This window comes from Scleropages formosus, chromosome 6 (assembly GCF_900964775.1).
Source record: "Scleropages formosus chromosome 6, fSclFor1.1, whole genome shotgun sequence".
Taxonomy (NCBI): Eukaryota; Metazoa; Chordata; class Actinopteri; order Osteoglossiformes; family Osteoglossidae; genus Scleropages; species Scleropages formosus.
This window is the reverse complement of record NC_041811.1, coordinates 20,837,498-20,853,489: the sequence shown is the minus strand read 5'-3', so window position 1 is coordinate 20,853,489 and position 15,992 is coordinate 20,837,498. Positions and strand designations below refer to the sequence as shown.

Here is a 15,992-nt window from a genome sequence, read left to right as displayed (position 1 = left end):
ACTTTATTTAAGTAGGGAAACAAGCTGGTTTTTGTGCACATCTCCACAACGCCACTATGAGGACTACAGCTGCTCTATGTGCTGCTTTTTGCATTTACTACCAAATACTTTTTGTTGGTGGGAATGAACACAAGTATGTATAAGGGTCACATTGTGGCACATTTGTTATAACAATCTAATAAATACCATTACTGTAATGCAATTAGAAATTGTTATACTATTATTCTGTTTAGGAGCTTTAATGATTATGATGCTGCTAGAATTTGAAACACAATTTTACCATGGTGCTATCCTATTTTAAATAAAAATCAAAGCTGAAATAAAGTCAAACTTTCTTTCCTTGTCTTTTTAGTTTCTTCAGGAAATTTTATATTTGTGTTTCAGTGTGCAGTAAATATTATATGGTCAATCCCTTCTGTCTCATCCAGAGATGGGAGTGACAGCAAGCAATTCAGAAGGACAGTGAGGGAAGTTGGTGCCCCAGCAGCTGTGGACTGCAAAATGAGCCCCTGGTCCGAGTGGAGCCCCTGTGACCCCTGTTCCAAACTCATGGTGAGGTTGATTGATCCCATTGAAGCTGCTGAAGTCACCAGAAAATCACTTGGTGATTCCCACAGGTGTTTTTGGATATGGGCAAAAAATATGTACAGAAAAGGAGTGCAGGGGGTTTTGGACTTCAGCTTATAACCAATAAATGATGAAAAGCTGTGTAATGTTGGATAAAAGTAGAGTCTACCTTATAGAAAACACACACACACACGTCCCATACGGGGTCGCAGGGAACCGGAGCCTACCCGGTAACACAGGGCGTAAGGCCAGAGGGGGAGGGGACACACCCAGGACAGGACGCCAGTCTGTCACAAGGCACCCCAAGCGGGACTCGAACCCCAGACCCACCGGAGAGCAGGACTGTGGTCCAACCCACTGCGCCACCACACCCCTGCCCTTATAGAATACACACACACACACATTTTCAGAACCGCTTGTCCCTTACGGGGTCACGGGGAACCGGAGCCTACCCGGCAACACAGGGCGTAAGGCCGGAGGGGGAAGGGGACGCACCCAGGACGGGACGCCAGTCCGTCACAAGGCACCCCAAGCGGGACTCGAACCCCAGACCCACCGGAGAGTAGGACTGCGGTCCAACCCACTGCGCCACCGCACCCCCGTTCCTTATAGAATAATTATACTAAAAAAGAAAATGTATGACTTTTGGATGTGAAGATAGACCATCCATATAAAATTATATGAAGGGAAAATCAAAATATCTGAAAAGAAGCATGTAAGATTTACATTGCCTGGTTCATCATTTGCTGTGTTTCTTGTATGAAGTACCGCTCCAGGAGCGTGGAGGCCTTTGGACAATTCAAAGGCCTCGTGTGCAACCAGCCCCTGGGCGATCGCAGGGCCTGCCAGCCAGATCGTGTTTGTGAAGAGCAGATAAGACCCCAGTGCTCTAACACGGAGTTCCAGTGTGAATCAGGTACTGTGACTAAAGAAACATCTGATTCGAAATCATATTGGATAACACTGGAATAAACAAACTGGCAGAGATGTAGAGCATTCAATTGATTTTTTAAAAAAAACTGATCAGAACAGTACTGGGTCACAACAACTCAGATATCAGTTCACCACCTGAGTAACAGATATAGGTATTGGTAAATACAGCACATGGGCACAAGATTAAGCAGAAGAGATCATGCAACACTGCTTAAAAAGGTTCCAAAAAGATGACAAACAATTTAGAAATTCACTAGTACAATACATGTCAAATGTAATTTTTCTGATGGAAATAATTTAGTTGTTTGAGTCAACCACGTCTTTAAGTAGGCATGTTTTTTCTTGCCAACTTTCTAACATGAAAAACATAAAATCGTGAAAAACTTTTGGTTTTGAACACTACTCTTTATATATTGGTAATAGTTGCAACACCTGAGATTAAAATGGCGGTATAAGCTATATTATTTTATGCATACTATATTCAAAGCAAGAAGCACATGGCTAAATATAACTTTTTCAGAGAGCCCTCATTCAAATGTGTCATATATGTTTTGACTGCAGGCAACTGCATTAAGAAAAGACTGCAGTGCAATGGAGACAATGACTGTGGGGACTTCTCTGACGAGGATATCTGCGAGGATGTGAAGCGCACACCCTGTGGGAAACATGAGCTTGAGCTGTCCGAGCTGGGTAGGACAGCTGGATATGGGTGAGCTGAATGCCCCAGGACAGGGCACCCAACCATCTCCACCCAGTGCTTGATAAACACATAAATAACCACCAGCACTCAGGGAACACTCAAAAGGAAACAAAATCAGACCCTTTTTCATAGAAAATTGCTGATCTCTCTTTCTGTTTTCAGATCGTTTTTACTCTGTTCTTGTTTTGACAGCATCAACATCTTGGGTTCAGACCCCAGAAGCAATGCCTTCAACAATGAATTCTTTAATGGACTGTGCAACCGCGTACGGGACACCAACACTTTGGAATATCACCGCATCCCCTGGAATGTGGCAACTCTCAACTATGCAGTGCGTTTAACTATTCCAGTTACAGCCATTTAGTCTTAGACTTTTTTTCTGTTTGGTCTACTCAAGCAAATTCTATGAGATGTACGTCGATTTGGAGAAAAGCGTTCGCTAAATGAATAAAAGTAAATGTAAAACATAAATGTAAGTTAACGCCCCTGTAATTTTAAATAGTACAGACTTTGCTTTTTTCCATGAGTTATACTTTGCCAGTATTTTTTATTAACATTAATATAAGCTGATAGCTGTCTTTCTAGTCTTGATTTGGGAATTTTGCAAAACTCATAACTCAGAAATGTTCTTAGGTCTTCCTACATATCCCATTATGTCTTTAACTGAGTGGAAACTCTAAAGCTGCTGTGCTGATTGAAATTTCATGTGCTGTTTAGACTCTTGCTGATGAATCCTTCTCAAAGGAGCTTTATGATGACTCCAGTACTCTGCTGAAAGAAGTCTTGCAGGAAACAAAAGAATCTCTCAGTTTGGGTTTTTCTTTCAAATTCACTACAACTGAAGAGGTGACAAACGATGCAACTCCCAGCAATTTTAATCTGAAGTTTGGAAAACAAAAAACTGAAAATATCAAAAAACTGACGGAATACTCATCTGTGAAGGTAAGCAATGTTATAGAGAAAAACAATTTTAATGTTAATTACTGTTTTTCAGTTTAACAACATAAGGTGTGGGAATAATTTTTTTTGGTACTTTTTCCACATTTGCAATATGCAGCATCAATTCAGCTGAATGAGTTCTTAAATTCAGAGATTCAACACTACTGTTTTGTTTCAGTGCATTTTTCAGACACTTGGTCTTAGTGGGTAGTTACAGAGAATATTAAAAAAGAAAAGGAAATGTATGAAAATTTGAAACTCATTTGTATGAAACTCAGCCTTTTTATTATTAATGACACAGGTCATGTAAAAAAAAAAAAATTGTACAATAAAATGCTTAAAAGCTGGGCTTTATATGAATTAGTGGACAGCCCAGTTAAGTTTTGAACAAAATAAAACGCGATATTTCACAATTATAAATCAAGACTTTTCTCCTTATTACAGCATAAGACCTTCATGAGAGTTAAAGGGAAGGTTCAGCTGAGCACTTTCAGAATGAGGTCCAGAGATCTGATGTTGACCGAAACCTTCCAGAATGATGTGGCACATTTGCCTGTGGAATATATGAAAGGGGAATACTTCAGATTCCTGGAGGATTATGGAACACACTATGCCATATCTGGAAGATCAGGAGGCGAATATGAACTTGTTTACGTTATAAACAAAGAGACAATGACTAAAAAAGGTATTTTACTCATATATTTCTTGAAGAACTTATTATGTAAGTCTCCTATTGTCATTTCTGTCAAGTGCATAAGCAAAATAATTCTCAGTACTTGGTAGTACTTGGCTTGTAGGTAGAACCAGAAACATTTCTGTCTCATTAGTAATTATTAAATGCAAATTTTATTATTTTAAACTTGTAGCTATGCGCATTATGAAATAATGATAAAAAAATATCCTATGCCTTCCTGGTATGTAATCATAATGCTCCATATTTGCTCCCTCCAGAAATAACAGAGCAGAAAATCCATAGTTGCCTTAACCTTGATGCCAGCATAAACATCCAAGAGGAAGGTGACACTTCTGTGTTAGAGGGGGATATAAAGAAGGAAGGTTGTGAAGACGTCAGCGTTAATGAGAATGGTGTGTTACTTTTATTTTTACATTATGCTTTCACCATAGAACAAGTGTTGTGCTAGTGTTTTTGGAAGGCAAATAGGTCAACCCATGTAGATGAATTGCAATTCTGAGAGACGAGCTCCTGTGAAATGGTTTAAAATTTGCATGAGCCCAGGACGTATTTGTAATATGCTTGACTTCCCCAAACAGAAACTGGAGATAAAAAAGCACTCATCGACAAAGTGGTGACGTCTGTCAGTGGAGGCACAGCAGCAACAGCTGCTGCCCTGAAGATGAAGATTGAGAAGAGTGGGGTACTTGATGTGGGAGCCTATGTTGAGTGGGCCAAGTCGCTGATTAATGCTCCTGTGCTGTTGCACAGTCAAGTAAGAAGGCACAACATAAATATGGGTTTCCTTAACACTTTAATCATTCTGCTTACACACTTTCCTCATTCCTAAATATGAAATGTGCCTTTGAGCTAGGTTCACAAGGGCTTCTGAATGTAATGCTGACAGCATAGTAGCTAGAGCTGCTGCCTCTGGGCTGAAAAATGGTAGGTTCAAATCCCAGATGTGGTACCTGTGAGCATTGTGCTTGCCTTGAAATTTCTCCTGTTGAATTATCTAGCTATAAATAATTGTAAGCTGCTCTGGAAAAAAAGCTAACTGACTTTAACAGTTATTAGCATTAAATGACTTTCATTATTCCGCAGTTGCTGACAGTTTTATCAGAACTGAACCACTGAGCTTGTAGTTTTTCCTTCCTTCCTTTTTCACTGAAGCCAACCACATTAAGCACTTTTCTCAGCAGAATAATACCAGGACCTCTTGTAGCAATGTAACTGGCAACATATCAATTGCTAAAGCACACATCTAACCTTTGTACCGTATGCTGCCTTTTATTTTATCAGCCTGCTGAACAGCAGTTTGCTTTGTGACAATGGAAGAATCTTTATTCTTACCTGCAGCCTGAGGCCATACACTCCCTCATCCCTCTGAACATGCCCCATGGCAATGCCAAGAAAGAGAACCTGGAGAGAGCTACAAAAGACTATATTGCCGAGTACAGTGTCTGCAAGTGTCAGCCCTGCCAAAACGGGGGGACAGTCACCTTGGTGGACGGCCAGTGCCTGTGTCTCTGTCCGCCCCAGTTTGAGGGCCTGGCATGCCAGACGCTCAAGACTGACCTTCTGCGGGGTAAGTCAGTCTGTCCCCTGGCAGCACTGGAACAGCCTCCTGCAACATACCACTGTGCCTTTGCTGTTTTTCCACAAAAAATTAAATAGTTAATTCTTCTGTTATAAACTGAAGAATCTGTATTTTTTCCCAGATGTCAATATCATCCAAGAGGGAAACTGGAATTGCTGGTCTCCCTGGTCTACCTGCAGTGGAAGTCGACGATCTCGAACCCGCACCTGTAACACAAATGGCCTCACTGGTGCCTCCTGTAAAGGGGAGACAGAGAGCACTGATTATTGCTAATCAGTAAGGCCTTTCATGCTCACTTAAATAAGAAAAAACTAAGGATTTTTTCTGATGCAGCAAGTAGTAGTTCATATATGAATTAGGTGTATAAATTAGTTGGAACCAGTTTTAACTGTTTGTTTTTGTATTACATGTAAAAAAAAAAAATATTAACATGTCCCATGTTCCCAAGGTGTTTTCCCCAAGCACTGTGACAAATAAAAGATTAGAAACAATTTTGTGGCTTAATGTTTTTTAAAACTGGAAAAACCTTTTATCTTTGTTAATTTACAATTTTATATGGAAAAAATCATAAAACATGCTCAAGATAAAGCTTGGGTGCTCAAATCCCTCTAGTAAACATAAAATTATGGAAGAAAATGGGAGAGCACACAGAACTTATTGAAATCAGGTTTTTGATTTTCATATTTTTCATAATTTTCATTTAATTTTCAGTCCATTATCGGATTTATATTTAGGGGATGCAAATTAAGCTTGTTTGAACACTGGGAAGTTATACCCCCCTTGCAATGCCTATGCCAGATACCAAAGGTTAGCATAAGGGTACAATAAGAGAGGTGCAGAAATGAGTATTACATTTATTTTTATATTAATTTTGATATACATCAAAATACAACCCTTTAAACATTTAATCCAGATTCATCCAATAAAAAATGCAGCATTTGTTGTCTTACCCTCACTTTCAAATTTATCCACACATAATTTCTTTTTTATAGTCATGGTAACAGTTTACCTCTTCTTACTGGCAGTATTAGAAACACAAACTTACAAAGACCATGCACAACCTGTGGACACTGTGGAAGCAAAACAAACTCCCAGTTCTTCTTTGGAGGGTTTTACTGCCATCTCTGGGCTCAGCAAGTGAACAAATCACCAGCACTCAGCTGCAGGCAGAAATGATAGGAAAAGAGATAAATGAAGGAATTGCATTAAAAAAATTCGAGTCCCACTTGGGGTGCCTTGCGATGGACTGGCGTCCCGTCCTGGGTGTGTCCCCTCCCCCTCCGGCCTTGCGCCCTGTGTTGCCGGGTAGGCTCCGGTTCCCCGCGACCCCGTATGGGACGAGCGGTTCCAAAAAATCTATAGATAGACAGACAGACAGACAGACTGAAATGTTTTGATCTTCAAATATTGTAACGCGATCATTCGTAAGCTGAGGGTTTCGTGCACTTTTCCTTCAAAAGCTGTGTTTCCTATAATTTTCTAATATAGTTCCACTATCACAGCTCTTTCTTTGAGGCACCATACAGCTGGTGAGCATCTTGACTGTCTGACACAAAACACATTACAGAAAGCACCCAGAAAACTGAAGATTATTGTTCTGTCTGTGAAGCACTTGCTTTTTTTTTTTTTTAATAACCAGGACCTTTAGTTAGTGTTGCATAGTTAAAATATAACAGGTCCCCTATTTTGAACAGTACATCATGCACTACATTTTTAACTGTGTTTTGGCAGTTGCCTGTGATGGTATGTTACATAGGTCACATGTGGAGCAACTTGCGGTTCCAGGCTCTTTGTGTGTCTTCAGGTCTCACACACTCACACACACACACACACACACACACACACACAGTCTGAACCGCTTGTCCCATACAGGGTCGCGGGGAGCCGGAGTCTAACTCGGCAACACAGGGCATAGGCCTGAAGGGGACACACGCAGGATGGGATGGCAGTCCGTCGCAGGGCACCCCAAGCAGGACTTGAACACCAGACTCACGGGAGAGCAGGACCCGGGCCAACCAACTGCGCCACCACGCCCCCTCCCTCCTCATATAGCAGCATTGAATTCACATGTGTGATGAACACTCTCAGATTGGAGCACAGACTGAGCCTCCTGTTCCTCCACACTGGTCTGAGGGAAACAAAGGCATGGCGTGTTTTGTTGATCCTGGCTTTGACATCTTTGTCCGTCCCTCCTGTCTTACTGATATCACTGTCAAGGTAGGTGAAGCGATTAACGTCCTTGATAGCCTGTTTATCAATGGTGATGAGAACTTCCTGTGTGGAGTTTATTCACAGAGTCTTGGTCTTTGTTGTGCTGATCTCTAACCCTGCAGTCCTTGTAACATTTTTGAGCCTCACCACTTTCGCCTGCATGTGTTGAAAACTATGTGACAGCAGACCAGTATCATCTGCAAAATCCAGATCTTCCAGCTTCTGGGTAAGTGTCCACTGTATACCCCTTGGTTTGTCTAGCACTGTCTTCATCACCCAGTCAATAACCAGAAGGAAGATAATGGGAGACAGGAGGCAGCCTTGCCTGACTCCGGTGTTGACTGTGAAGGGTGCAGACAGTTTGGCACTGTGAATGACTCTGCAGCTGGTTTCTTCATAGGCTCTGGATCATCCTGACAATCTTATAGGGGATGCCATAATGTCTGAGGACTCTCCAGATCACTGTTCTGTCCATGTCGAATGCTTTCTTAAAGTCGATGAAGCAGACATACACCGGAGACTACTATTCCAGTGACTGTTCAATGGTGATAAGAAGAGTCGCTATCTGGTCTGCACAGGATCTACCGGCCCTGAATCCTGCCGGCTCTTCTTTTAGCTTGGCAACCGCAGCTATTTTGATCCTTTCTAGGATCACTCTTGTGAAGACTTTGCTTGGGAGAGATAGAAGCTGGATCCCTCTCCAGTTCTAACACTCAGTGCGGTCTCCTTTCTTCGGAAGCTTGACAATGTAGCCTGTCTTCCATTCCTGCGGTATTTCTTCTCTCTCCAAAGCCACTTGTAAAAGGTCAACCACGATGTCTGCTGTGATTCCAGGGTCTGCTTTCAGTGCTTCCAGGGGAATGCTGTCCGGTCCACGTGCTTTCCCATTCTTGATCATCTTAATGGCTTTGATAGTTTCTTCCTTTGAGACAGGACTAAGGTTCACACTCAGATCGTCTCCCTGTTCTATCAGAAGTGGTTTTTCCATGGATGTACCGTTAAGGCTGTTGAAGTGCTCCCTCTACCTATTAGCTGGTCCGATGGTTTTGCCAGAGAATGGTTCCATCTTCCTTTCACGGGTCTGTTGGTGTTGATCTTCCTTCCTGAAAGCTGGCGTGTGATTTTGTACAGTGTTTTCAAGTGGAGCGAAGAGGATTAAAGATAAGACATGCGGAACAAACAGGACACTCAGGAACAAAACTTGCTTTCACTTTTGCTATTGCCTCGCAGAGCACTGAACGGCGTAGGTACAGAGCGCAATATGCGGTAAAAAAAAAGTGTCATTTTTTCTTTTCATGCACCCATATTGGCAAATTTCTGATTCATTACAACTTGTGTCGAATACATGTCATCAACATTTCTCTGGACGGAAAGGTGAGTGAGGCGCACAGCGATGGTGTCAAGTGTGTGTGTGTGTGTGTGTGTGTGTGTGTGTGTGCGCGCGCGTAGGTGTGTGTTTACGTATATCTGCGGCAACGCGTATTCATATTATTGTCATGTATTTCGCTCAGATTCCTCAGCTTCTAAACTTGATTTGTGATACAGAAATCTATGTTTACACAACGATGAGTTAAACTTTCATTCCCAACTGCATGATTTGCCAGGGCGCTACTTTCACTTTTGTTACCAGAGGTTATTTTGTTATTTGTTGTCATGTCATGAATGTCTGTTCTCGTTATATTTATCTTTCTGGTAAAAAACCCTGTGTTTTCTCACAACAACATGTCCTGTTTTTACCACTTCGTCTGCTTCCAACATCTGATGTGGAGCCGCGATCTCCATTTCCCGCACATAATTAATTTCGGCTTCTGAAGCCCTCATGATTTCCAGGAAACACACTATGATTAGCCACGAGGATGTCCGCGAGGCTGCCTTCCCGTAGCATGTGCTGTCAGAGTACTCGCAGTGCATTACGGATCTGTCAGAATATTTTCAGTGTATTACAGACCCACTAGAATACTAACAATGTAAAACACACCAATCAAAATACTCACAGTGTACTATTACAGACCAATCAGAATACCTGCATTACAGATCTGTCAGAATACTTTTCAGTGTATTACAGACCCATCACGATACTCTGTGTATTACAGACCCACCAGAATACTAACACTGTAAAACAGACCAATTAACATACTCACAGTGTATCATAGACCAATCAGAATACTCTTAGTGTATTACAGACCAATCAGCATACTCTCAGTGTATTACAGACCAGTCAGAATACTCTCAGTGTATCACAGACCAATCAGAGTACACTCAGTGTATTACAGACCAACCACAATACTCTCAGTGTATTACAGACCATGGACCACATTTACTGCATCCACAGACAAACAAATTGAAGTGGAACATGTTTTAAAATATTTTACAGTGCAGTAAAAATGTGTTAATTTATCTACTTTTTGTTCACTAGAGGACCAGAAAGTCCATAATGGAATTCAGTGAAGAAGAAAAGATATGGTTGGCAAAAATAGCCTCTGAGGTAATACACATTTTGTCTCACTTTTTAAAATGATTTGGAATTAATAAAGAACTGTTGATATTGAAATATAAATGTATGCATTTCTTTTAGTTACTTATCTCTGGTGGAGGGTCATGCTCACTCTAAACCAAGTGTAAGTGATGCATTACATAAGCCAGGGTTCAATTTATATGATGCCTCGACAGAGACACAGAGACTCACTTTTACATTTACATTTATTCATTTAGCCGACGCTTTTCTCCAAAGCAACGTACATATCATAGAAAATACAATGTGTGCATTCCATTAGGAGAAAGAGACATAGCTACAGATGTGTGACTCTTAAGTACAGTTAGTTTTCTTCACCATATGCACCAACGTTCATCGCACAAGTAGCTGCGTAATAACTTAACCAGAATATTACTGATTCCTAATCACCTTCCTAGTAATTTTTTTGAGATACATATAAACTTTTTATGAGGTGTGGTGGCACAGTGGGTTGGACCGCAGTCCTGCTTTCCGGTGGGTCTGGGGTTCGAGTCCCGCTTGGGGTGTCTTGTGATGGACGTGTGTCCTGTCCTGGGTGTGTCCTCTCCCCCTCCGGCCTTACACCCTCTGTTACCGGGTAGGCTCCGGTTCCCTGCGACCACGTATGGGACAAGCGGTTCTGAAAGTGTGTGTGTGTGTGTGTGTGTGTGTCTATAAGTGTAAACTTTTTATTTTCTTTAGTTTCACTTGTGCAGTCACAATCTACAGCGAATGAAGATCTTGCATAATACACAAACAACATACCTTTTGAAAGTGGAAGGAAACCAGAATATCCCAAGGAGAAAGGCTCAGACAGATCAAACACACACTGCTGTATTGTGCTCTTGTAGTAAACTAACGATAAGACAGTTGGTATGCTGGTGCTCAGGGCCTTTTTGTCCTGCAATCTGACTGCTGGTTTTAATTGAGTTCCTGTTCAAGTATCTTTGATCAAAGTACAGTACTTACCAAGAATTCCCCAAAGTGCATGAATGAGTAAATAATTTTATGTACCACAGCATACAAATCTACCATTGTAAGCTGTCCTTTATAAATGAAGATTAATGTTAATTAAGATTCATAGTGATATTTGATATTTCTGTTAAGATGCAAAGCTGCTGGACATCAGTTCCTAAATTACTGGTTCTGACATTGTATTGAAAGACATACTAAACCTTGTGACTATGAAAGAACTATTGGCAATTCTGTATGTGAATAACATATGAAAAACCCTGGTAAAAAAAAATGATAGGAAGGAAAAAAATCTGGTGTATATTCAGTTTGATAAAAGCAATGCTAAAATGTTTGCATACATTATTTGTGATTTTTTTTTATATTTATGTAGTATGGTAAGTTGGGGCAATGTATCACAAAAATAAGTTACTTTTACTGTTTTTGTTTAAATTTGTTTTCATTATACACTTGGTGTAATCATGGGTATTAATACTGTGCCCATATCCAAATTTACTATAATACATAATAATTAAGTATAAATACAGGAAATTACTTTCCATCTGCATAACAAAAGTAAGTTTTTTAACCATTGTTTCTCTTACAGGTCCCTGAAAAGAGTGAGCTGACTTTACATGAACAGCACCTTTGTGATCTGGCTAAACCAAAGAACTTGCTTGAAGAGTTAATCTTTGAGTTCATGGCTTGCATCAGATTTGGAATATTCAAAGACTGGCAGAGTTTTGGTCTGTACAAAAAATGTTCTCCAGAGCCCTGATCCTGGACGTGAGCACTCTGGAAAGAAAGAATATGATTTGTACTGCATTCCAACCTTCAAGGTGAACAGCCTTCGTGGACAGTGAAAAAGGTTGAACAATAAAGCTTCACTTAAATGAAGAGGAGAACACATCTTGAGAAGAAAACATCTTGAGAAAATTGCAGGGTTTCCTATTTTATCTCTTATTGAACATTTACACATCTATGGTGCCAATTTTGCATAAAAAGGTTTTCAGAGTTCTGAATGTTCTTTTAAGTGCTCAGTGATTTGTAGATGTGTCAGTGTAATAACGTCCTCACTTGCCTGTTTCAGAGAAAGAGCAGCAGTGAATGTAAATTTCCTGGTTTATAGTTCAGGACTTAGTTGACACTTTTGTATAGGTTCATGAGTTTACACAGTGGAACATTTTAATGGAGTAATTAAGATGCATTCCCTAAGGGTAAGTTGATTTTAGAAATTTACTTCATGTGTTGATGCCCTTAATCACCATGCTGCCTGCCAGTGTCTACAGCACTACCAGATTGAGCCCTCAACTGAAGTATTGATAATTTAACAGCCATTCCATATTTAATTTGCAATTCACTTATCGTTAAAATGATCATTCTGTCATCCTGAAGCATACTGAAAAACCTTGAACATAAGGACAACAGAAAATTTTGGTGTCACTATCACACCGCAACCCTAAAGTTGTGAAGTGACACCAGTGTTTCATGTGCACCACTCTTCATACACCCCATTCTGTTTTTTAGTAGTCTGGAGGGGGAGGGACATGCCCAGGATGGGATGCTGGTCCATCACAAGACACCCTAAGGGGGACTTGAACCCAGACCCACCAGAAAGCAGGACCCAATCAAACCCACTGCACCACCACACCACCGCACCCCCCTGAGTATGGGCAACACATTTGTATTTCTCTGGGTTAGGGAAACACAAATGATCAGATGACACTGAATGTGTTACAGTGTGGCCTGTTTGAAAAAGTGCAGCATGCCCCATTTCCTCATAAAATCCTGTATCATCCCATAAATTCCCCTTCTCAGGTAAAACTCTACTTAGTTTAACTCTATTTAGATTTACAAGTGTCTGATTTCTTCCAGTTTTGAAGGTCCATTACTAAATAGTATTAACAGCACTATTACCACATTTCGGATACAAATATGCTTAAAGTTGCATCCTTGGTAATGCCAGGTAACCTAAGCAATTTTTGAACTCCACTTTGTTCAACATTATTTTAAACCTGTTTCAGGTGTGCAAATGGGTTTGTAGGTTTTTAAACCTGTTTTTGTAGTGCAAATAACTACCTGTGTTGCTTTGCACTGCTGCTCATGTCTGCAATCCTGTTGTTTATTTATTACATTTCAATTTTACATTTACATTTATTCATTTTGCAGATGCTTTTGTCCATAGAGACATATATCTCATACTTCCACATGTTGGCTGTTTTGTATATTGTTATTGCCTTGTCGTTCATCATCTGTATGTTGTTATATTGTGTTTCATGTGCGTTGCCTAACCACAACCAATTCCAGGGTCTTATACACTGGCATTAAAAGGTTCAGAGTTCAGAGTTCTGCGTTGTACAAGAATTTTGCATTACATTCCCACTTACTTCCACAAGATGGAGAAAGACTTCCGAAGTGCATGAAAAAAGCACATGAACCTTTCCCATCTTTAGCTGCAACCACAACTGATGTAGTTTCAGTTCAGAAAAGAACCTCATAGCAAGTGAATCTAAGTAACACTCTTATAGACTACTCATTCTGGAGTATAGCTAATGCACATATTTATTTGCCCTGTTGCCATCGTTCCCATCCAGGGTGTACCCAACCTAGCCTAGTGCCCTATGATTCTGGGACAGTCTCAAGACATCCAGGACCCAGACTTGGACAAGAGGTTATCCATAGAAAGTGAGTGATCATGTTTTTAGGTAAAAATATTAGTATACTGCATATACTGTGAATGTGGTAATTTTAAAACCCCATAAATTATGAGATGTGAACTTAATCCAGAGACCTCAACAGCAAAGAAATGAGCCACCGTTGCCCCTTGATGTTGCAGTGTTTGTTCAGCCCACTGGCCGAGGTTGTTCTGGCCAGTGAAGATGAGGGGAGGTTCAGTCACCATTCAGTCATTCTGAAAGGGGGAGGGGGGGGAATCTATCCACAGAGCAAAAAGACACTTTTCAGACTTTTCCCAGACTGAAAACAGAGAGGGGGTAAAACAGCTGCACACGCAGTGATGTACTTTATTTCACTTATCTCAGTACTTTTTCTCTTTTGGTGCAAACCATTGTATTTGAAGAAAAATAATGTTGTAAAGTAAAATTATGTAAACCTGAGCCATGCAGCTGTTTCCACTTTAGATTCTCTATATCATTAACAGGCACGTTTCTACAAGTCAGTGTGCTCTGTCATATTTGTGAAAATATAATGTTGCCAATTTATTAATGGTGTTGCAAAAAGTACAATAAACTATCATTTTTGTCATTATGAAGCGCATCAGTGACCTCTCTCTATGTTTGATGACCGCACACATACTTCTTAGAAATTAACTGTTAAAATGCAGTATTTCTTTTGAAATATCCACCTTTTCTTCTAATTTCCCCAAGGACAAATGAAGCTCTGGAAGAGGTGTTAATGCTAATTTTCCAATGACGTCTGTTTTCTTTCTCTTCATTACCTCCCAGCTGACTTTGGCCAGCCGAAGAGCTGCGTTCATGTTGGTTTTTGGTGTTATTACATTGTGGTTGCGGAGCAACTCAGTTAAATAAAGTTCCTGCCAGTGGTCATGCAGCACTTGAGGGGAAAAACAAATCTTGTGGTATTACTCCAACCATAGCAACTGCGGGATGAAATGTGATCTTTTCATTAAAGTATTCAAATTTGGACAATAAGTTCTTTTCACATTAACTATATCTGGGGAGGTACTTTTCTGTCACAGGTCATTTCAGTTGAAAGACTACAGTTGGAAATTTCTAAATCATGCTCTGCATATTCTTTTGTTGTCAGAAGCAGTGTTAAATACAGAACAGAGGGCACAAATATTTTTGTAAAGAGGTGCTGACCATAAGGAATTTTTATTGGCATTAAAAATCGTTCCCACAGTGTGCAGTATGCACAGAGGTACTTATCCATGCATAATTTATAAAAAACTAAATAACCAAAGCCTTTTTTAAAAAAAAAATAAAAAGCTACATTGCATCTGAAACATTAATTCACCTAATTTTCTAGATTTCATTATTATGGATGGGACTGATAACATGATATACTTTTATGATTTTACACATTATCTGTACTGCCTTGAATACATGTACACATGTGACCTCAATATACACGGGTTCAGGTAACCAATGGTTGAGCTATATTTTCCCACTTTATTTTTAATTCATGTGGTTTACATTTACAAACATTTATTCATTTAGCAGACGCTTTTCTCCAAAGCGACGAACATCTCAGAGAAAATGCAATTTGTACATCACATTAGGAGAATGAGACATAGTTGCGGAGGTGTGATTCTTAAGTAAACTTAGTTTGTTTCTTTCCACTTTATGCACTCATGCTCATCTCACGAGTACACACACACACACATTTTCAGAACCGCTTGTCCTATACAGGGTCACGGGGAACCGGAGCCTAACCCGGCAACACAGGGCGTAAGGCCGGAGGGGGAGGGGACACACCCAGGACGGGACGCCAGTCCGTCGCAAGGCACCCCAAGCGGGATTCGAACCCCAGACCCACCGGAGAGCAGGACTGCGGTCCAACCCGCTGCGCCACCACGTCCCCCCTATCTCACGAGTAGCTGCATAAAACTCAGGATAGACGATTCCTGATTGCCTTCCTACAATTTTTTTAAAGGTACACAAACAACACATCTGCTTCGTAAAAGTTTAGCTTATAAATGTAGACAGTGTTGCCCAACAGTCCAATAGATACAGATGTTTTTATTCATGTAACTGATGCTTTTCTGCAAAGCGGACTGGCGTCCAATCCTGGGTGCGTGCCCTTCCCTTTCAGCCTTGCACCCTGTGTTGCCGGGTTAGGCTCTGGCTCACCAGGACCCTGCTCAGGGCAAGCTGTCGTAGACATTCTGTATGTCTGTGTGTGTGTGTGTGTTTCCTCCAAAGCAACTTACAATTATTTACCCATT

At 40.6% G+C, this 15,992-nt stretch overlaps 1 protein-coding gene and 1 long non-coding RNA gene across 2 annotated transcripts; both read left to right on the top strand.

Moving 5' to 3' along the window:
- Positions 1-22: 22 nt before the first annotated feature.
- c9 (complement component 9) lies at positions 23-5,835 on the top strand. Its single transcript, XM_018736642.2, has 11 exons — positions 23-133; positions 429-552; positions 1,333-1,483; positions 2,062-2,209; positions 2,393-2,531; positions 2,918-3,142; positions 3,584-3,824; positions 4,091-4,225; positions 4,412-4,587; positions 5,172-5,400; positions 5,534-5,835. The coding sequence occupies exons 1-11, from the start codon at positions 57-59 to the stop codon at positions 5,683-5,685; spliced, it is 1,797 nt and encodes a 598-aa protein (XP_018592158.2). The 5' UTR covers positions 23-56; the 3' UTR covers positions 5,686-5,835.
- Positions 5,836-8,466: 2,631 nt separating this feature from the next.
- Positions 8,467-12,632, top strand: LOC108925044 (uncharacterized). Its single transcript, XR_001965371.2, has 3 exons — positions 8,467-8,997; positions 10,040-10,108; positions 11,673-12,632. It is a non-coding gene; the product is annotated as an uncharacterized LOC108925044 (long non-coding RNA).
- Positions 12,633-15,992: the final 3,360 nt, after the last annotated feature.

Coding starts and splice junctions, on each gene's coding strand:
- c9 (XM_018736642.2), top strand. CDS start 57: ATGAGGACTACAGCTGCTCTATGTGCTGCTTTTTGCATTTACTACCAA. Junction 134..428: donor GTTGGTGGGAATGAACACAA/GTATGTATAAGG, acceptor TGTCTCATCCAG/AGATGGGAGTGACAGCAAGC. Junction 3,143..3,583: donor CGGAATACTCATCTGTGAAG/GTAAGCAATGTT, acceptor TCCTTATTACAG/CATAAGACCTTCATGAGAGT.